Source organism: Ctenopharyngodon idella, chromosome 7 (genome assembly GCF_019924925.1).
Source record: "Ctenopharyngodon idella isolate HZGC_01 chromosome 7, HZGC01, whole genome shotgun sequence".
NCBI classification, from domain to species: domain Eukaryota; kingdom Metazoa; phylum Chordata; class Actinopteri; order Cypriniformes; family Xenocyprididae; genus Ctenopharyngodon; species Ctenopharyngodon idella.
This window is the reverse complement of record NC_067226.1, coordinates 21,965,264-21,989,105: the sequence shown is the minus strand read 5'-3', so window position 1 is coordinate 21,989,105 and position 23,842 is coordinate 21,965,264. Positions and strand designations below refer to the sequence as shown.

General features: G+C 39.2%; 1 protein-coding gene across 3 annotated transcripts in view; it reads left to right on the top strand.

Annotated features, from left to right (window-relative positions):
- The window catches only part of LOC127516635 (NACHT and WD repeat domain-containing protein 2), a 64,053-nt gene that overhangs the window by 21,650 nt on the left and 18,561 nt on the right, over nt 1-23,842 (top strand). For 2 of the 3 annotated variants that reach the window (XM_051901417.1, XM_051901416.1), the window contains exon 4: nt 12,152-12,268. In XM_051901417.1, coding sequence (XP_051757377.1) covers nt 12,152-12,268 — 117 coding nt within the window. Of the gene's footprint in view, nt 1-12,151; nt 12,273-23,842 lie in introns of those variants that run through there. The other variant, XM_051901418.1, reaches the window with a different exon arrangement.

Here is a 23,842-nt window from a genome sequence, read left to right as displayed (position 1 = left end):
ACACCAAGTACCACCCCAAAGTTCCTAGTTCCTGGGGAAAGTTCCTGCGGTGGAAACGAGGCTTATGTGTGGAAGTCATTTGGAACAATATATGAATAACAGAGGTTGAGCAAAATATGGTGAGCCTTGGTTGGATGTGGATGTGCGCAAAGCAGGTATTTCAATTAAACGTTTTCTCATGTCCACAATGCTTAGTTGCTGTATTCTCACAGCAACTAAATAAATAGCTTGCTGCTGCTGCCTGCTGTATAAACATGATAACGTAATCACTGCTGCTGCATATTTGCTTTGTAATTTACTCTTGAATTGAATGCAAGACTGTAAAACTTAACGCTTGGTTTTAAAACTTGTTTTATACAGTTCCATTTATTTTACTGCTATAGACCTTTTGCGCCAGAGAAACAAGCGCCGCCATCTTAATAACATTGTCTTTGAACTTCTGTTTTTGCGGTAGCTCTGTACATTTCTATGGCATCGCTGTCAAAGAATAATTAGCTGGTGAAGTGGATTTACTTGTTGTAGAGTTAATGAAAGTTATCATGAGCATTGTAATGTTTAAGGCAGATGTCTTAACAAATGTCAGTAGACCAGGAAGATTTTAAAACGAGCAGTTCGGGATTTATTCCACCATATTGTGCGTTGCACTTTCTTCCATTCATAAGTAATAGGAGTGCACAGTCTTTGTAAATCTAAAGTCTTTGCTCGCAGCTGACACAGCCCGCACGCACTTTGTTTCAACTTTAAATGCACCATACTGCAACTGTTTCATCTTGACAAATAAACACATTAACCTCTCATTTCACCATGGTACCTTTCTTAGCAATGTGAAGGCATGCAACTCTGGTTTCAGCATGCTAATGAAACATTGCCCTTTTAAAATAAATAAAGGCATTGTTGGATGTTTTTGCAGATAAAAAGAATGAGGTATTCATGTCTTAACATAAACCTCATGTCAGCCTAGTTCCTAAATCAGATTACCGAAGGAGCCCCTGAAATTCTTCAGTCATTTAGTATGCTTGATTCCCGCCCCTCCACAATCAACTTAAAGCTCGCATTCATTTTTGAATGCAACAGCCACATCTCCAAATCCAATCAATAACCAATGGATAAAACCAAACCCCTGCCCTATATATTTATTTTCTTTTTCAAAAATTTGTTACACTTGGATATGTCACAATATGAAAGAAGATCTGTCGGCTATTTGTGTTTAATCACAAACTAGATTCAAAACTACTGCTGGAGAAAATGCACATTTGGACTTTTGACTTAAAACCTTAGTTAGAGATTATATACTGTATATAGTCTCTGAATGACTGTATATATAGAGATATTGTGACAACTGGCCCTACTCTCCCCTATATCTTTTGTTGTTATTGTGATCAAATGAATGTCCTTTAGAACTTTTCTGTGGAACTAATGGACTTTGTGATAACCCAAAAAGGTGCGTTAACCCAGGAAAGTGTACTGGGGGAGAAAAGCATATAAGCAGTTTGTGCCAAGGTTAATTGCCTTGGTTGAGGTTATAAAGGTGATAGAGTGGGATTATGACCTATGTAACCATCATTTGGTGGCTCATTCGCACTCCTCAGCAGGCTATGAATGCAACCCCAACCCCTCAGGTCACCCTGGGAATTCATGGCCTGTTGTGTAATTGCTCCATGCTGGTGAGAGCACATTGGATCTGTCAGCACTCATTGGCGCTTCAGCAGATGAGAAGGTGAGAAAAAGGGATGGAAAACAGCCGAAGGGTAAACAGAAGGAGACAGAGAGAGATGAAAAGCTAGAAGGACCGAGATACAAACGCTCATTCATCTCAGAGTTTGGAGGTTATGTCTTGCTGTTGGCCCGTTGATCCATGGGCTTGCATGGAATTGAGGTGACTTCTACATTTTCAGTTGGATCGCATCGATTAGCCATTTGCAGAAGAACCCCCCCCCCCCCCGTCATTTTCATTCCAGGCATAGACATGATTGATGTAAAGGTTTTATGGTTTAAACATTTGTCTGTTCTCTCCTCACGTCTCTCTCTCTCTCTTCCCCTCCTAATATCTCTCTCTCTCTCTCTCTCTCTCTCTCTCTCTCTCTCTCTCTCTCTCTCTCTCTCACTCTCATCTAAATTGAAAAGGCAAGCAGGCTAGGCAGCTGGTTGCCATAGCAGTAGTCTAATTGCAGAGGCACTCAAGAGCAGTGCATTGTGGGTAGTATGTGAGATGAAATGAAGGCATGGAGATTGGTGACTGCTCCGAGGGGTTGAGGAACATGGTTCTCTCTGCAGGGTGAGTGAGCTAACAACCTCTTAAATCAGGGGACTTCTGACAGGCCTTTTTATTCCTTGCTTTCTGCCTTTCTCTATCTTACGCTTTTCATCTCCCGGTGTGCCTCTGTTTCTCTCCAACTTTTGCTCTCATAGACGGTCTCCTTCTTATCTTCTTGTTTTCGATAATTGAACATTTTAAGGCTAAGATATAGTGTTTGACCATCATACACGGAGTATCATATTTCTCTTCTAATTGGCCCTTAATGGGGGCCATCAGAGGAGTCATCTGTCTTCTCCTAAAGTGATACATTCATGTAGAGGCAGGAGCCAGAAGGATGATAAATCATAACTCTTCTCAGGAGAATCTTTGGGCCTTTTCATCAGGCTGAAACTGGCAACTGCATTGTAAATGATGTTTGTATCCTCCGCTCAATCGTTTTGGATCTCATTATGAAATCTGCTCATAACCTCATGATATCAAACTATTTGACTCTTGTGGTGTTTACCATTTAGATGATCATTTTCTATTTTGAAGAAGTTGTAATCGCCGCAGGCAGCTATACCAAGCCCAATCTCAGATTGAAATTTCCACTTACTGATACAGTATAGCTGGTTGTTTTTGTGTAATTATACCTGTATATGAGTTGGTGTGCTAGTTCAGAATAAAAAAATAGCTTACTGAAAAAAAAAGTTAAGTAGGGACAGTAAACACACATGAAAGAGAAGATCCATGCATTTATTGGTAACACTTTACAATAAAGTTCCATTTGCTAACATTATTAGTTCATGACCTGGATTAACTAATGAACAACTTTGTGCAGCATTTACTACAGTAATGTTTAAAACATGATTAAAAATATAGAAAATATCACATGAAAAGATGTGCCTCTGTTCTTTAATTCAAGGCAGTTCTGTGGGTTGTTTTCTCTGATAGTTTTCTGCATGTTTTTATTCCCTTTCGTTCCATCTTCAAGGCATCATCTGAAAGTTCTCTGTATAATCACGAAAACCAAGGAGAAAAGAGAAGAAGCGCGAGACGTGGTTCTTTGAAGACAGATTATAGAAGCAGTGAAGCCTGAAAGTATTAAAACCTGTCAACAACAGTGCTTGGGTTGTTTTGTCTGTGAATTTTCCTATGTTTCGGTTTGAGACTAGTTTATGGTTACCTAGTTTGATGTCACTTCAAATGTCTTACCAGGGCAAGTTTCGAATTTAAAAGTAGAACTTTTGCAGCATTGACATTGACACACTTTCACCCTTTATCACCAGCCATTTGGGATTTATGGAGCATTATGTTTGCAAATCCTCAGTTTGAGCTGTGCAATTATGTAAATACAGTCATATTTGCCTCATGTTATGAAATTTTATGGCCAGAGCCCTCAGTAGCTGAGTAAACCTCATCATTTCTATGGATGCACTATTAGTGGAAAATGACAGCTTTTCAGTCTCTTTTAGTCCACGTTGGGGTGTAATATACTGCGTTTAATGATACTCAATATGCGTGTGTGTTTTCTTTGAAGACATGATTGTGTAGCCCTGTGTGGTTTAGATGTTGGCTGTAATGCATTAAGGGAAGCAATAAAACAGAAGTCAGCATCTGTATTAGTTCTTTGCTCATGATACCAGTTAAATTGAGCTGTTTTCATAGTTCATAACAATATGATTAGGTTGTCATTTACAGATATGGGCATCATTAAAGTAGATGACAGCTGTCGTAATTCAAGGAATCAGTGGCAGACACTGCATTCATAAAATCTTTCTCATGTTAGCATACAGGGAATACACTAAGCCATTAATTTTCCTCAAATGGTGGACTCTGCTAACTCATCCACTCTTTACAAATCTAATGGCTTTGTGGTTTTAGTTCCCAAAAATATAATTGTTTTGCTGAACATCACAGCTTTTTTACTGTCTGTCAGCTCCTCGATTCATTTTCTCAGGTTTGTTTTTATGAAAAGCATCAGAAGCAAGCTAATTATCTCCCTGTGTCCCTCCCTCTGTCGTTCAGTGAAACCTGAGGAGGATGTGTTTGTCGTCTGTGTTGTCATGTCCAGATGTTTGGGCTTCTAAACCGTCAATATACCTTGCTATCAGTCTTTCCCAGGGGCTGTGCTGTCACACTCTAATTGCTTGGTTAGTTAATAGTTAAGATCCATCAAGCTCAATGTGTGTAAGTGTTTGTGCACGAGTGTCAACGTGCGTGTGTGTGAAAGCATGACTGATTGCACTCACTCTGTTTGAGTGAAAACAGTTCTCCCACCACTTACTCCACAGCCAGCGGCCAAAACATAATCCAGCCAATAAGAATACTTCTGGCTAGTCTTTACTGTGATCTGCCAATCACAAAGCATGGTCAAACGTGATCATGTCACTTGAGGACTATTAGTTGTAATTTCTGGGATTAAACAAGCCTGTCAGGTTCTTACTCCAGATGACAATGTATAAGGTCAATGAGTGTGTTTACATGCATAATCATATACAGGTGATGCTTAATAAACCAACAGCATATAAGGTCATGTAAACACGGTCTAAACAAAACCTGATTGCCACACAGAGGTTTGGCCATTACCCTGATTTCATGCAGTATGTAAACATCTTTAGTGACATTCAAGGTGCTTCAGTGGCTTGTTCGAGATGCAAGTCTTCAGTGTTTGCATTTTGACATCAAGACCAGAGAAAAAATGCAATTTTTTTCAAAACCTTAACAACATGCCAATATTTTTGCCATTACTAAAAAATGTAATATTGCATAATGAACATATCTTTGATAGATCAACATTATTGTTTATGTAAACACACTCACAATATGAAAATGAATATATTGGTAACACTTTACCATAAGGCTGAATTCGTTAATGCATTAGCTATCATTATCTAACAATAAACAGTACTTTTGAAGCATTTATAAATCTAGATTCATGTTAACATTTACATATACTAATACATTATTATGAATTATTATGAATGAACAAGATGCATTAACAATGGATACTAGCATATTTATTAAATTAGCATATAAATTAACATGTAAATTAACATTAGCACACTGTAAAAAGTAAAAAAAAAAAAGAAAAAAGAAAAAAGAAACTACATATTTTCCAGTTTATGTGACCTTTTGATTCACAAATGCTAAGAAATGTGAATTACTTGTGTAACTACATGAAATTTGTAACTACTGTACATAAAAACAGATGTTAGACCAACAGAATTCCCAAATAGTGAAACAGTTGTCTGAACAAAGAATGATATATTGAGCAAATATAGCTGAAATGTTAAGTGTTTGAGTTCCCAGCATGCATTGCAGCATGAATAAATTAAGTGGTTACTGTTGTAGGATACCGTTACTGTTACACCCTGTCTACACTGGATGCGAGCACCACGACACTTCAAAAGACAACAGAACCTATTATAATCAGTGATATTGTCTACACTGGATGTGGCGTGGGGCGGTGCGGCACGATACGACGCAACAAGTTCCCGACAGTAAACAGATTCCCTGTTCTATTTCTGACGTAGTCCAAGTGCTTTGCACTGATCGGTTTGTCGCATTCAGTGTAGATAGCTTTTAGCTGTTGCAGCACGATGCGACGCAACAACGGTCATGTCTTGTGTAGACGTGGTGTTACTGTTACTGTTACTGTGTTGCTCATTGAGAAACAAAGGCAATTGTCCTATAAAACTATATACTGTATTTGGTTACCAAAATTATAGATCAGGTTGTTATTAATTGAAAATTTGCTTGAAAAACAAGAAATCTGTAGTTGCCTTCACAAATTTATTGGCCAACGAGTCATTTTACATTTAGTGAATAAACAAATTCAAATCGACAAAATAAAGTAGTGTTACTTAGGAGTTACAAATCTTAAAGAGCCCATATTATGGATTTTTGAAAATTACCTTTGATGTAGTGTGTAACATAGCTCTAAGTGAATGAAAACACCCTGCAAAGTTTTAAATCTGAAAGTGCACCGTATATAAAGTTATTGTCTCTCAAAAGTAAGAGTTGACTCTGAGTCAATTAAACGAGTCGTTTGTAAAACGAATCCCAAGCCGTTTCGTTGTAATGTCACAACGAAACATTAGCATATTGCATGCCCACTTATTGAGCGCGCAGACGCCAGGGAAAATTAATTTTTTCAACAATACCACAGCAGTACACTCTTTTGCTGTGTTCTCGTCATTTTACTGATGACTGCTTCTCAAACCTCGGGGAGTTTAACGCAGGATTCACAAAACGCTTGGTCTTAAAATATGGATCAATGCCCAGTTTATTTGGACCAGCTTGCTCCTCTGAATCTCAACCTGTAAGTATGATTAATAATTGATGTTTATATTTTGTAGCGATCGTTCAAGATTCGTAGTTTTGTATGTTAACCGGCTAACTCACGTTTCTGTAGTTCTGCTATTTAGATGTGGGTCCAATATTATCTAAAAATGTGTCGATTAATGCAGCTTATCTGTCTTATTACTTGGAGTAATGATCAAGGATGGAGCACGTTTTTTGTTTACAAAGTGCAATGCATTATCAGCTATTCACGTTTGTGCTCTGCTAACATGGGAGTTTACAACATAACTGTGGGCTTGTTCGCTTACATAACTGTAAAACAAACTGTTTTTTCCTCTGTGTTTTTATTATTACAATAGAGTGGAGCTCTATCTGTATTGTAATAGGATGTTAAGATGCTAGTATTCTCTCTGTAAACAGTAAACACCCATTGTAATGTCAAACAATGATATATAGCCATTTTTCTTTGTTAATAGTTAAGACAAAAAAGTCTGTGTTCACATCTGGCCTAAATGTTTATTTTATGTTAGAGGTTTTCAGCTTCGCTTGGCATTCTGATACAGTTCCCTGCATTATCTACATTTTTTTGTTTTAACTGTAGTAAATGCTGCAAAAAAATTGTTCATTAGTTAATCCATTAGATCATGAACTAATAATGTTAACAAATTTAACTTTATTGTAAAGTGTTACCAATACATTTTTCATGACGGCGTGGAAAAAATTTTTGGCATGGATTTTCCCTTTCACATTATAATGTATACTTACAGAAGCAAGACATTTTTTATATGAAGTATTTCTCTCTTCTTAGAAGTTTGATTAGCATAGAGAGCTTGAGTGTAGAGCTCACATTATGTAGGGAGTCTCTTGTGCTTTATGTGCTCTTGGATGGAAGCCATGATTGTATTTGTTAAATGAAGTCTGGGAGGAAGGCAGGGCTCACATTGGCTTGGTTTTTGCCAGCCGAGCAAAAGAAATGTGTTTGGGGTCCTAAAGAGCTACCCTAATGTGAATGACATCAGAATTTTATTGGACTTGCTTGAGATTGTGAGAAAGAAAGACGTGACCAGCATAGACACATTAAATCAACATCAAATTAAACTAATCACACTCATACTCGCACATTGAACAGACGTGATTAGCACACATACAGAAACACATACTAGATCACAGAGTCCTTCAGCACAGACTCGCTCACGTTGCATGCGTGCAGTGGGGAGAGATTCCCCCGCAGCGTGTTTGCCGTTTGAATTATCTGCGCCAGTGACACTGATTCTGACAAATGTGTCCAGGGATATTCCTGTGTCCTGCCATACTGGTGCTGAGGAAATGTCCTGTCTCTCTTCATTAAGTCCATTACCACATACACACACAAAGACAGGAGCCATTTTTCTCTCTCAATCTCTTGTTCCTTTATCGTTTTGCCATCTGTGCACATACCGCTTTTTGGTGTGTGGATGTAAAAGTGTGTTTATGTGTAAATGTATCTGAGTTTGTGTGTTTTAAGCAGATAATTTGCGCTTCTGCATGTACATTGGGGCAAAAACAGCTGAATATATTGGAACGAATTCTTAAATTGTCACAATATTTTTTTTCCCCCCGCATGTCATGTACTTTTCTCCCCAACCACTACTGCAAATTAGTCTCAGTCATGCTACCAGATATAATGTATCATATAAACTGCTGGTTTCTATGAAACTGGACAATAAATAACATCTCACATCTCACAGTACAAATACATTTAATAAACGACCGTTCAAAAGTTTGGGGTTGGTAAGATTTTTTAATCTTATGCCTGCGACACACCAAGCCAACGATCGGCCATTGGGCAATGTTGGACTGTTTTTAAGCGTCAGCCGACTAAGTTTTCCCGTTGTTTTCTGCACCGTTGGCTCTAATCAGATGCCGTCAGGTTTTTTTGGGCCGATTCAACGTGTAGAATTGGCATCAGGCAAGAGAGAGAACTCTGATTGGCTGTTCGGTTTAGTGAACAATTCAACTTGCACGAGAATAGTAGCAAAACAGTGAGCAAACTGGTCAAGGCGGTACAGACAGAAGGCTGTTCTAATTTTACGTCATGTACCTGAGTATTCCTGAGCGAATGTTTAATATTAATGTGAGTCGAGTGGAATAGAAAGTAATCAGCATGAATGATACTCAAAACGGTAAGAACGTGCTGCTTTGTTTACGGGTTGTGTATCTGCAGCCTGCAGTGGCGGTCTCCCTTTCTGAATTACGAATATAGATGAATATATATATGAAAAAATAGACAGTGGTCTTACACGCAGGTGCAGAATGTGCGTGCTGGCTGACAGTCAGCTGTAGTTCCCTCGGTGTGTTTACAGGCAGCTTTTTTCCCACGACGCAAGGCGACAACAGTCGGCTTTTATCAGTGCTAGTTCTTTGGCGTTGGTTTGTTGTGTCCCTACCCTTATGCTCACCAAGGCTGCATTTATTTTATCAGAACTACAGTAAAAATAGTAAAATATTATTACAGTTTAAAAGAATTGTTTTCTATTTTAATATATTTTAAAATGTAAAGTAGCCTATTCCTGTGATGGAAAGGCCGAATTTTCAGCAGCTTTCAGTGTCACATGATCCTTCAGAAATCATTCTAAACATGCTGATTTGGTGCTCATGAACATTTCATGTTATTAACAAATGATGAAAACAGTTGTGCTCCATCCTTGCTGAATAAAAAAAATGATAATTTCTTTCAATAAAATATCTTACTTACCTACATTTTTTAACTGTAGTATGCCATAAATATTAGGGCTGCACGATTTATCGCAATTAAACCACACACGATTTGGCAAAGGCTGCGATTATTTTATGTGCAGCTTGTCAGAGCTGTAAGGCTCTGTGATCAGTAGTAAATGCTTCTCCATCTGAAAGCCAGAGGGCGCGCTTGCACAGAAACTCCAAATATGCCCTGTCGCAGAAGAAGATAAAACGTGTAATATCTCTGTAGCTAAATAAACAAAAGATTGAAATGCTTTGATTGATTAAACATGACTAATAAACACACGACTGCCTTATTCTGTGTAAGAAGGATGGTCACAGAAGGATGCTCAACTGTCGTTATGAAGTAAGTTTGGAGTAAAAACTTTATTAAATATTGTCTTTTGTTGGACAAGATGTTAATAAATGCTTCTCATATCTGGAAAGATGTTTGACGCGTGTTGCTTTTTCAAATGTACATTATAAGCTTCTCAAACTCGCAGTGCTTTCATATGGATTAGTTTTTGGAGCCATACTTCGTTGACAAGCTGCGCATAAAAAAATAATTGCAGCCTTTGCGATTTCATAATCTATTTCATAATCTATTTTGTAATCTATTTAAGCGATGATCGTGTTTAAGTTCAATGTTATTTTTCGCATTGTGCAATAAATCATGCAGCCCTAATAAATATGTTAATAAAAATTCTGTCTGGATATTGTTTGACTCAAACAATGACTGAAAACAAAGGTACATCCAAAATCACTTCATTATTAGTATGACATGGGGTGGTTAAACTGTCAAAAAGGAGTTTCTCTACTTTTATGGCATCCCTATTACTAATTTTATCAAAAGAATCAGTGGTCTATAATATTGTAACACTGTTCATAATGTGGGGAAGGAGGAGGTGGGAGCCAGCTGAACTTTACCATAAATTTTAATCATAAAATAAAATTCAAAATAGAAAATAAAATGAATGTCGCACATTAAGATAAAAGAATCAACAAAATAAATGCCACACATCTGTGGTTCCTTCTCTCTCCCTCCATTGTCATCACTCTTTCTTCCGGAGCTCCTCCGTGGATCTTGAGACCGGTGTGCGGTGCAGTATTCATTCCACTGGCCTCACGGCTCTCAACCTTGCCACAAATATGAATAATGAGGTGTGAAATCCCCCTTAAGATGTGCTTCTATCCTGGTTTGGAGAGTGAGTGGGTACAGTATACACTGATGAGCCAAAACATTATGAGCAGTCAGAGGTGAAGCGAATATCGTTGATCATCTCCTAATAAGGCCACATATTAAAGTCTGCTTAGATTAGATGGTAAGCAAACAATCAGTTCTCATAATCAGCATGTTGGATGCAGGAGAAATGGGCAGGAAGGACTTTGACAAGAGCCAAATTGTTATGACAAGGCAACTGGGTCAGAGTATCTCTGAAATGGCAATGCTTGTGGGTTACTTCTGGTCAGCAGTGGTGAGAATTTGCCAACAGTGGTCCAAGGAGGGACAAACCACAAACTGGCGACAGGTTGTTGTGCACCCAAGGCTCATCGATACACAAGAGCAACGAAGGCTATCCCGTCTGGTCCGAGCCAACAAAAAGTCTACTGTGTCACACAAAATTTTAATGATGGTTATGAGAGGAATGTGTCACAACACACTGTGCATCGCGCTCTGCTGTGTATGAGTGCCTACGATGACCCCTGTCCACCGTGGAAAGCGCCTGCAATGGGCACGCGAGCATCAGAACTGGACTGGCACTGTGATGTGATGGCACCAGGATGCACTATGGGACGACGACAAGCCAATGGTGTTCCCTGGTGGAAGTGGCCTCTTTCAGCAGGATAATGCACCCTGCCACACTGCAAACATTGTTCAGGAATGGTTTGAGGAACGTGATGAAGAGTTGAAGGTGTTGCCCTGGCCTCCAAATTCCCCAGATTTCAATCCAATTGAGCATCTGTGGGATGTGCTGGATCAACAAGTTCGATCTATGGTGACTCCACCTTGCAATTTACAGTACTTGAATGATCTGCTGCTAATGTCTTGGTGTCAAATATCATAGGACAACTTCAGGGGTCCATGCCTCACTGGGTCGGTGCTGTTTTGGCTGCGGGTGGAGGACCAACAGCATATTAGGCAGGTGGTTATAATGTTTTGGCTCATCGGTGTATGTGGAGAAATTACAGTTCAACTAATTGAATCAAAACAAAATGGCAGCCCAGCATATTGTTCATCATAATAATGAGTTTAAACAATAACCCTTTTGAATGGCTTTGTGAGAGATTCTCGAAAGAGACACACTCAGAATTATTAGCTGCTCTTAATTGTGAGCAGTAAGCAGTGAAATGTGTCCCAGCATGAGTGCAGCGTTTAGCTGACTGCAGGAACACATTCTCAGCATTGCTCTTCTTGTTACGTTTCTCTTCCTTTCTTTCATTCTCTCTGTCTCTCTATCTCTTCCCTCATTCCTCTCCCTGTGGTTCCATTTAAAGTGCTAATGTGTGCTGAAAGAGTGTGGAAATTCATACTCTCCCAGGCATTCATTACTCCCCAGATCTTTCTTACTTGGTAATAAAAAAAGAATTAGGCTTTAGTTAAGAGTGTTGATATATAGGTCTACTAAAATGTAATTCTCAGAGTAACTCTCTGAATCCTATGCCCATTTTTTTTTCTTTGTAAAGAAAAGAGTAGACAAAACATTTTGCTAAACTTTGCTTTTTGAGTTCAATAAGGAAAATCATGTTGGAATTAATTTAATTAAAATGATTCATATCTTGCAAGTTGCATCGGAACTTGTGTGTGTAAGGTTTAGATGGTGTGAAAAAGTGTGTAATGTTTCAGTGGATAAATCTTGATGTTTTAAATATCTGTGTATGTGTAATTTCCAGGTGGTGGATCTGTACTGGGGCATTGATCCAGAGGAGTGGGATAGTCCGGAGCTGCAGAGACTACGGATGAAACTACTGGAAGAATGTCTGAAGACTTCAGCCGGTCCATGCTTTGTTGTGGGTATATATGACATTTCATAAAAACCTCAACCAGCAACTTTATGTTGTCAGTCCCAAATACAGAGAGAGACATTGATATATTTGGTCTTTTTTAATTATCAGCATTGCCATAATTATTAGTTTTTCTGTTTAAAATTTGGGAATAAAAGCGGGACTTTTATTTTGACATCACTAACAACTTCAACAGACATACATGGGCACCCATTCTCCATCTTCATTAACTTACTGTAATTGTTTAACAGTTCTGTCTGATAATTAAAACGGCAAATGCTATAATACTTTTTCATGTACTTTTGGCATTCAACAATTGTGCATTTATATAATTTAAATGAAGCTTTGAAAATATCTAATAAACATTTATTTCCAAAAATTTTTGCAAACTCTGGCAAATACAGCTGTTAGATGCATTGTAGCATTTATAAAAACTTATGTTCTCTGTGCATTACAGTCTGTCCGTGTAAATTGGAGTTCTGCTGTCACTGGACATGCACACGCAACAAACTTGAAATCCTTGACTCAAACTGTGCTATATCCAGTTGGCTGCTATATTATACGTGTCATATCCACTGTGTACTGTATGTCAGTGGTTCTCAACTGGTTTGGCCATGGGACCCACATTTTCCCATGCTCATTAAGCCGTGACCCAAACTTTTAATGGTTAACACACACATAAGAACCATCCAATATTACTTAACATACACGCAACTAAGAATTTCACTAACACTTAAGTTAAGGCTATTAAATAGCAGTCCTAAACTAGACACTCATCCTGATGATATAATGAACATCATACCAGCATGCAAATCCTTCCCAGCTAACACACAACGTACCACTTGCGTAATTTATTGGTACTTTTGGTAATTGACAGCATAACTTCATTGTTGCATGCTCGTAATTTAAACTGCAAAAACGCATTCTGCGTAAACTGGCCATAACAATTTAGGAAAATAACATTCGAATAATCACACTGACATATAGCCTCATCATCCCATCTGACAGCAGATACTGAATCACTCAAACACATCCGCACACTGGAATGGAAAAAAACGTGTTCTGTCTCAGAAGAGCAAAGTCTTTGCAGAAGAGTCAAGAGCTGGACAACAGCTTTCATGCACATCTTTCAAAAGTGTTGCATCAGAAAAACATTAAGATTTTGTTGTTGTTGTTTCTTTGACTACACACTCCGTGACCCACTCTGAACAGTCTTGCAACCCACTTTTTTTAAGAAACACTGCAGTATGTAAATTTAGCATTTCCTGGTATTTATTTGAGAAAATATGATCCCCAGTGCACACAGACTTACTGGATAACTGAGTGCACTGTTGGTTACAGTCTTTACTTCGATTTTATTCATGTTTTTAACTAAATCTTTATTCATAAAAATGATATAATACTACAAAATTAAGAAAAACCTATCCAAAGTAAAAAATATACAGACTTTTTTTTTTTACCATGTTCAAATTATTTTTTCAAATTGAATCATTTTCAAATTAATGGTGTTTGGTTATTTTATATATACAAATTTAATGGTAGCAATTTTAATTTAATGGTTATGGATGTGATATTTACTGTCTTTAAATTAAATAGTGTGATATCAAATATATAAACTATATATCGGCCATCAGCCACCCTGCTCTATAAGATATCGGTGTCGACCATCAATAAAATTCATATTGGTTGCCCACTAATAGTAATATACAGTATAGATGAATAAATTGATAAATAGATGAAGGCAGCTTCTGTGTCCAGTGTGCCACCTTTGCAGTGTAAAGGCAGCTTAAGAAAGAGGAAAAACCCATAATTGATTATGCAAATATTCCAGTGATATCATCACTGTCAGGTTTTTAACGTCAGACTTTCTAGTTTAATATAGGGATAGTAAAACTATGTGTAAGACAACTCCCTTATAACCGTACATATCTCACTCCTCAGAAATATATAACTGACATAGAGTACAGTGTGCTTTGAAATCTTAAAGTGGCAGTAAAGCAGATTTTGGCTGTTTGTTGTTCTTGTTTGTGGGTTGAGTTGGGAATGATGTCTCTCTAGTCAGTGATAGAGAGGGGCTGACGGAGAGACCTCGTATAACACCCATATGGGAGCGAAGCACTTGAGTTCACTCGCAGGATGGAGCTCATTGTGCTTCTGTAACTTGCTTGCTCTCCTTCTCACACACACACACACACACACACACACATACACACACACACACACACACATACACACACAGCAAAAAAATCTCACAGCATGGCATGAGGAAGGGTCTGGGTTAATGGCTGATGTTGCAGGAGATGAGAAATCATGCAGAAGAAGTAAAGCGCACACACACGCACACACACACGTTCTGGAGCACCAGGTGGGTTACTAACAGATGAGTGGATTTATAAGGAATATACATTCACACATGACCACACACGTACGTGTGTGTGTGTGTGTGTGTGTGTGTGTACTGGGGGTTCAGAATCAGTTCTCAGGTGTGGAGAGAGATTGATTTTAAATTATTAAAATGTAAATGAGCAATCTGGGCAAGAGGATTGGGATCTAATTGGAGTCAGAGAGCAATGTTTGAGGTGAGGCAGAATATGTGTGTGTGGTAAAGTTAAGTGTGAGGTGAAGTGGTGTGTGAGAGCTGCAGAACAGGGAACAATTCTAATTGTGTCCTTCCTTTCTTTCTCTCTTTGCCTCCCTTATGAATACACATGCATGCTGTCTTACACTTTACATTAGTGATGCTCACTAAGGTCTTGTTTCTACCTAGTTTTAACATGCATATTAAATGCATGGTCGGCTTGCCCCAGGGTGAGCTTAATTTCTCATTGGGTGCTTGTGAAGTAGATGAGCTGTCAATTGCATCATCGGAGGATGGGCTTGTGTCTTCAGAGGCCGAAGACTCATCTGAGCGTCTGCAACGCTCACAGCAAAGGCTTTCAGCGTCACTGGCCAGGCCGCTTCTGCCCTGCACACTATGTGGTGATTCTGCAAATCTACCAAGCCAAAGCATTGAGAGATCTGCACAAGAGTGGTTTCAATCCAGAGAAGATGGAGTAACGGAGTGGCTGACTAAGCCACCTGTAAAAGCTGCTCTGGCCCCACTACCACCTGGACCGGCAGCTAGGCCAGCACAACATTCATCACGCAGGAAGGTGCCACCAGCCGCCCATCAACAGGCTAATAAGAACCCTCTGAAGGCTTCAAAGCGGACCTGAGATGGGCAACCCAGGGAAGGAGGAGAGGCTGCTGACCTGCTCGCCCCAGGATTGGGGTCGAGCCTCACTCCCAGTAGAGGGACGAGAGGAAAGCAATTATAGCACTGCCACCAGGCAGACGGCTATCAGTCAGCAAAAAGAGCAATTTCCTCTTTCTCTGGGTCACACATACACACACAATGCTCATGGCTTTCATTATCACAACGGACAGGCATTAAACATTCGCAACATAGCCTTGGTGGACGTAGATCAGGCCTGCTCATGGGATCAGATAAGCGTGACAAGCTGCGGCGAGGCACAGCTTCCTCCACCATCGCTCGCATCTTCCACGGCAGGCCCCCTGAACAAGGTAGGTGCTTTAGCACATCGTTTACCATGAGTATAAAAGGACACAAGGTCTCCCAGCATGGTGAATCTTGTTCCACAATACCGCAAGATTCCAGCCATGGGTATGCCGGACGTGGTTCCTTTAGTGCTGCTGGTACAGAGTTTTGACACGTGGTTAGCACTTTCCAACCTGTCATGTTGGCTTCTCAGGACAATTCGCCTCAGCTATGCATTCCAATTCACTAGGCACCCTCCCAAATACAGTGACATTCTCTTCACCGCAGTACGAGGCAAGATCGATGCTATTCTCCTGCTGTTTTTCATGCCCGAGTCTCGAGATGGGCATGGCGCTGCGATACACATTAAAGCGCCGTTGCACATTCAGCCCTGGATGGCCCATTTCTGTGGGCAGGAGTTCCTTTAAAACAGGTGTCCAGATGTGTTGTACCTTATGCACCTTATGCAACAGGCTTGCAGCTTCGGGGTCCTGGATGGGGTCCCAACTGCACTGGCACATCAGCTACCTTGAGTTGTTGGCTGTGCTGCTAGTCCTGAGGAGGTTTCGACCCTCGATCCAGGGCAAGCACATGTTGGTCCAGACAGACAACACAGCGACAGTGGCATATATAAACCACCAGGGCAGTATCCGCTCTTGTCACATCACAACTCGCCCACCTGTTCTTCTGAAGTCAGCAGCAACTGAAGTCTCTGCGAGCCACTAACATTCCAGGTGACCTCAATCATGCAGCAGACTCTCTCTCGTAACAGGTTGCACTGCGAGGGGAGTGGAGACTCCACCCCCAGATGGTATAGGAATTCAGGGGACTACAACCAGCTGTGATAGAGAAAATCACTCAGGCTGGAGCCCCCTCTACCATGCAGCTATATGCCTTGAAGTGGCGCTTGTAAGTTATTTGGTGTACTTTCCGAAGGGAAGACCCACTGAGATGTGGCATTGGGTCAGTGCTTCCTTCCTCCAAGAAGGCCTGGAGAGGCACTTGTTTGTCCCACCTTAAAAGAGTATGTGGCTACAATAGCAAGAAATCATGACACTGTGGATGATAGATCATTGGGGAAGCACAGCCTGATTATCAGGTTCCTGAGAGGTGCACGGAGGTTAAATCCTCTGAGTCCGTGCCTCATCCCCTCTTGGGATCGCTTGGTGGTCTTCCAGGCCCTACAGAGAGATACATTTGAGCCTTTACAGTCAGTTGAGCTCAGTGCCCTCTCTATGAAGACGGCCCTTCTGACTTCGCTCACCTCTGTCAAGAGGGTGACGCACCTATAAGCTCTCTCCGCTAATGAAATGTGCCAAGAATTCGTGGTCCTGAGACCTAAGGTGCCTAAAGTTCCTACTACCCCTTTCAGGGATCAAGTGGTGAACCTTCAAGTGGTCTCTCCTGATGAGAGAGACCCAGCCCCTGACTCTGTTGTGCCCAGTATGTGCTTTGCACATATATGTGGCTTGTACTCTGTTCAGATGATCTGAACAACTCTTTGTCTGCTTTAGAGGTCAGCAGAAGGGGAAGGCTGTCTCCAAACAAAGAATAGCCCACTGGATTGTGGATGCCATTCTCCTGGCTTACCAGGTTCAAGGCTCACCGTGTCCCTTGGGAGTGAGGGCTCACTCCACAAGGGGCACTGCAGCCTCTTCAGCTTTGGCGAAGATCTTATATTCTCCATATTGAACTGGTTTCGTGCTGGGTTTTCGGTACCAACAGTTGAACTCATATGACTGGCAGGGTGTAGCACTTGCGTTCAATGCCTTTCCCTCTCCAAGGTGATAATGTACACTTTTATGTCCAGGTGAGTTTCCCATGGTTGGTGAACCCCCAGACTACTTGCTTCCATCATTAAGCACATATCCGGTAGTGCATTCGACAGAGGAACTCACTACCAGACCCATTACTTGTGGTAGGCTCCTTTTGGGTGAGCCCTCACATTTGGGTTAGGTGTTCCATATGTGTTGACTCCCTGCGGTGGTCCCATATGTATATTCCTCCATGGTTCACTTTCCCTTATGGTGAACCCGTGTCTTCTCCTGGACAGAGCTCTGCTCTGCCGCCAGTCACTGTGGTTGATTGTCTCTCTTCTAGTACGTGGAGCCCACAACATAGACTTCTATGTTGTACTTCCTATCAGGTGAGTCCATAGGATGTATTTCCCACATATTAACCTCCCCTTCGGGTAGGATGTTGTCTCCGTAGTGTTACTTTCTCAATAGAGAAGAATGGTTCCCACTGTTAACAACCAGGTGTGCTCAGCTGTATAAACTAACTTAACTAACAGAAAAGGCTTTTCCAGCTGAAGTGACCTATTCCCATTGTAATGGTAAGTCACCTAGGGCAAAGGGAGTCTAGAGGTCACATTCCCTGGGCGTTGAAATGTTTTGCGAGTGGGTGGGAGTGCACTTGTTACTTGGCATGCAAAGCTTGGCATCTGCACCAGGCTTGCAATGCAGTTCAGTTGGTTGTGGCGTTTACTATAGGGACCCCTAGTGTTGGTGTTTTGACACAATGCCACAGAGACGGACAGATAGGTCTTCGTTCCCTTTATCAGGGAGCGGGGGTTACAATAGAAACCAAGATGTTATTACACTAATGCTAAAACTTTGAAAAATATGGCTTTTACGTTTTTTTTATTGAATTTTAATTGCTATGATTTTCACACTTTTCCTCCTAGCAACCATACAGCAACATGCTAAAAACTCCTGAACACCTTAGCAGAACACTTTTCACCCTCATGCAAAATTCCAGATCGCTTAGAATCGAACAACAGTGTTGAAATAAACAACAGTAAATGTGACTGCACCTCCGTTTTGTCACAGTCTACATAATTTTTCATGGAAGTACTACTGAATAAATGAACCCACATTTCTCCTTCGGAAAGGAATTGAATAAAATGAATAAAATCAAATAAAAGGAATAAAAAGGAATTGAAAAGGATAAGGAGAGCAGCTACATTTTACACCCAGAATACCTTTAGCAACCATACAGCTTAAAAACCAACCATACAACTTCTGAACACCTTAGCAGAACACTTTTTCAGTTTCACTTCACATTTCAGTGCTATGCCAAGTGCCCATACCCTTCTAGCACTGTGGCAGCGAGTTTTACATAAGTGGCAAATACCGTCACATTTTCAATCTAGTTTGCTTACATTCTTTAGATAGTTTTCAACCAGCTTTATTTCCCAAACCAAACTTTCTCCTTGAATTCCTGACTCTTTTTCACCTTTAACCACTCTTTAATTGTCTTCTCAACCATCTCTTCTCTCCCGCTCTTATCCTTCGAGAGGTTTCTATCTCCGCTTCTCTGTTCCACTTCACATCTCCATCTGTCTTCCACCTTCACCTTTACATTCAGTGCTCTAGTGTTCATTTCACTTCTCCTTTTATTCTGATTTGTGTGTCTACTCTTTCACTTAATCCTCCTCTCTGTACTCTCCCTCTCACCCTCACCTCTCTCTCTCTCTTTCTCTCTCTCTCTCATTCTCTCACTCTCTCAATCTCTTTCTCTCTTTGGAAATTATATGAAGTGTATGACCTCCATCCATGTTGGGCAGAGACTACTCTCACCCTATTAGCCTTTCTCTTTTCAGCATTAGCATTAGCTGCCAGGTTCTGCAGCAATATTCAAATTACTCCTTTTTCTGTCACATAAAATAGTGATGTACTAATAAAATTACTGTTCTCATAGCTTTCCATGACAGCATGTTCTATTTTTAATACTTTTATATATGCTGCTGTAACCCCTGTTGCAGACCGTTCATTTCATATATTTTTAAAAATGTGATATTTAATTATAAGAATAAGACATATCATTAAGATTAATATATATATCTTCTGCATTTATGTAGTAAAATCAGTAATATTGTGAAATTATTATCATTTAAAATATTTTTTTTTTTCTATTTGAATATATTTTCTTTTTGAGACTTAGGGTTCTAAATGCAAATGTACAGTGAAATGAATCACAATGAAAAGATATGGGAGGGTCATGTAAGTTCCCAAAAATTGCTTACATATTTCATATATGCTACCATTCCATAGTTTGGGATTTAGGTAAGATTTTTTAAATGTTTAAAAAAAATAATATGTAATGTAATTTATTCCTGTGATGGTAAAGCTGTATTTTCAGCAATCTTCAGCATCACATGAGCCATTCAGAAATTATTCTAACATTATTTTTATCAATGTTGAAAACAGTTGTGCTGCTTAATATTTTTTTTGTGAAAACCCTGAAACATTTTTTCAGTATTCTTTGATGAATAGAGAGTTCAAAGGAACAGCATTTATTTGAAATACAACTCTAACCCTAACAATGTAAAGGTCTTGGCTGACACTTTTGAACAGCTTAATGCATCCTTGCTGAATAAAAATATTTATTTTCAAAAATTGAACAGTAGTGTATATTTATACTGACCTAAAAAACTTGTAGTGTTCATAAGTCTGTAATTTAGAGTGCAAGCCAATCCTATTGTCAGTTAATTACACATGTCATGTCAAATTATTTGCGAGTCTCCATCTCTGTTGAATTCGCTACACAGCCACGTTTTCACTTTTTGCCAAAATCAGCTTCTAAAGGGCTTATTTTAGCTGTATGTGCTACATATTAATTTGAAAGTATGTTACATTGAAAAATCACACACTTCACCTTTAAGTAGACCCAGAAAGATCCAGGCCACTTTTCTCAGTGGTCTAGTTAAAATTAGCTAAACTCATCTCATTTGCCAAAGAGACATATGGCTAGTCTTTCTGACTTGTGCACTTTTAGTAGTTATTCAGAGGTTTCCTAGAAACTGTGCTGGCTTTTCCCAAAGAGCACTTCATTATCTCACAAGAGAAAGAATAGAGGTCAGTTTTTAGAGAAAAAATGTCTTCTCCCTTAAACCCCATTGGATGGCCCAAAGCAGACTTGAGTTCAAAGCCTGTTCCCCTTAGACCTCATGGTTTGTAGTGCAAGTACAAGTAAACCCCGACACATTTGGAGCTCTGTAAGCGTTTGATCTATATGTGGGATTTCCTCAGTGAAGTTCAGTGATGTTGTCTAGTGTCACTGCATGGAGATACATGTATTTGGGTCTATTTTAGAGTCAAAAAAGCTTTGATCAGACAGAGAGAGCGAATGTGAGCGAGTTTGCGGCTGACAGTTCTAGGCTGCATGTGCTGGTGTGTCTCCAGAGAAGGTCTCTATGCAGATTGGAATAGTTTAATTTAAATGTGACAGGCAGAGATGGGTAAAAACGTAAGAGAGAGAGGGAGATTGAGAGAAACACTCAGATTAATATGGAAACAGACTACAGGGCTGTAAAAAAAATTAACAATATTGTTAAATTAAAATTGATTTTAAATAACATTATATCTACAAACATCTACACACAATAATTTTGAGTTTGTTAGCCTTATTATTTCAAATATATACACTACTGTTCAAATGAGGTCATTAAGATTTTTTTTTTTAAGAAATTAATACTTTTATTCAGCAAGGATGCATTAAATTTGTCATACCTGATAGCACAATCACAAAATCCAGCAGGGACTGATAATAAGAAATGTTTCTTGAGCACCATATCAGTATATTAGAATGATTTCTGAAGGATCAAGTGAAACTGAAGATTTTGAAAATTCAGCTTTGCCATCACAGAAATGAAATACATTTTAAAACATATTCAAATAGAAAACATGTATTTTAAATTATAATAATATTTCACAATATTAATGATTTTACTGTATTTTTGATCAAATAAATGCAGCCTTGTTGGGCATAAGACACTTACCATTTAAAAAATCTTACCAATCCCAAACTTTTGAACAATAGTGTACATTAAATATCTTAGCAATTTTTGGGAACTTACATGCACCTCCCATGTCTTTTCATTGTAATTTATTTTATTGTACATTTGCATTTAGAGCCCAGAGTCTTAAAAGGAAAAACATTTTCTTTTTGAAACTGTTCGGAATCTTAAACAATGAACTTGACATCCCTTGAAGATGAGTTCATCCTGAACAACTCCCCACCATTCTCCACTTCCCATATTGCTCTGAGGATATGGTTTCCTAGAACAGTAGCAATAAGACAGACATCAAAGCTCTTGCAAGAGGAAGACAGCCGCTGAAACTCACTGTCACACAGCCTGGAGCAGAGACCGAGACAGAGAGAGGGATGGGCAGAAAGGGCCAGAAGGGATGAAACAAGCATAAAGAGAGATGAAGGACACTAACAGAGCCACAGAACAACATAAGGAGTGGAGGATAAAAAGAAAGTGCTATACTCCTAATACAACTTCAAAGTGTCTGTTTATTCTAGTACCTGTTCATGTGCCATCAAAGTGTGGCACAGTATCAAGGGATTGTGTCTCACAGCATACGGTCCAGAGCACTCACTTCCACTGGCACTGAATGTTAAGGTGCTAAAGCATATAATATCCTCTCATTTGACCATGGCTTAAGGAAAAACACTGGCTTATCTGTAAGTAGACCAAGCAAACAATCTCAGAGGCACATAGCAACACAGATTACACTATAGGGTCATTTAACTGACTCTCTCTCTCTCACTCACACACACACACACACAAACACACACACACCTTGTTGTTCTTCATTCCCAAGGGTGCAGATAACAGTGTGCATCTTCAGTGTGTATAATACATATTTGTGTGAGTGTATAATACATATTTGTGTGAGTGTGTGCGTCTCAATTGCCAAGGGGACGTATCTCCACAGTGACACCCTAACACTCGTTAGACCAGTTTTTCACAGTCTCTCTGTCCCTGTTATCCATTGTCTGAGGCATTGACAAAGACAGCAGCTGGAATGTCCTGCAGTTTTTGTATTTGAGCATCATAATATTAATAATAATAAGAAAGTCATAAGAAAGCATCACCCTTAACCCTTAAACCCATGTTCTTTTTTATATTTTATACAGTGCTGTTTTCACAACCCCAGATTGGTGAAATTGGTAGAAGAGGATCCTCACAAAAATGGATGTCCCCCCAAAAAAAGTTAAAAAAAAAAAAAAAAAAAGCACGAGTTTATTACAGGTCAAAAAGATTCAACTATGCATTCAGACTGGGTCATAATGCATAGCTCATTTTTCCAATGTGATGAGATTTCATGAAATTGAGAAGCCTGAAATTGGAACCAAATGATTTTTTGACTTGTTTAGAATTGCTGGAGGCTGAACAGAATGAGCGGGATGATACCATGTTTTTTTTTCTGAATCTTTTTGGTTCTCTGGTATTGTGCGATTACATGATATTTGCACTCACACCAGTGAGATGAAATTAATAATGCCTTCACAAAGTTGTTTTTAATATTTATAGATTTCATCAGTGGTGCTTGCTAAGGCTGTATACACACATAAATAACACCTCAAATTAAGCTTCTTTTTTGAGGAAAGGTGTGCTATTTTTTATAATTTTATGTAAGTTTTATAAGTTTATGCTAGTAAAATTATTACATTTTGTTTGAATATGTGTAAATATGAAACTTTCATATATTTGGACTGTTTTAGAGCAGTCATGAATTGTACGTTGAAAGGAATTTCATGATTCATAATTTAATATAATGATATATTCAAATAAAAAAAAGGGGTTTGCTGTAGTTCATGTAATTTTTTTTATTTCAACTTTCAAGTAATTCCTTGTGTATGTAGTAATAACATGGTAATAACATGGTAACATCCAACACTTCATCAGATACAATGTGGTTTTAGCTGAAAAATACTGAGTTATGACTCACTAGGTCAAATGTATTTAAATTAAAAGGTTTTGAATTTAAAAGGATTCGGCAGTGTTCAATAATTTATGAAAAGTGACTTTTTTGATCATATCCCCTTTGCTTATAAGAGAGGTATGAAGAGGGAAAAGGCGAGAGAGAGTTGGGGTTTGGCTCATTACCCTCATTCTTAATTTAGTTGGCAGAGTCCTGATACTCCTCAGTACTGCACTCTAAACACTGGAGCTATAAAGTTCACAGGAATAATGTATCTTTCTCTGTGTAGGAATGAGTTGGCAAAAGAATGTGAGGGAAAAGAGA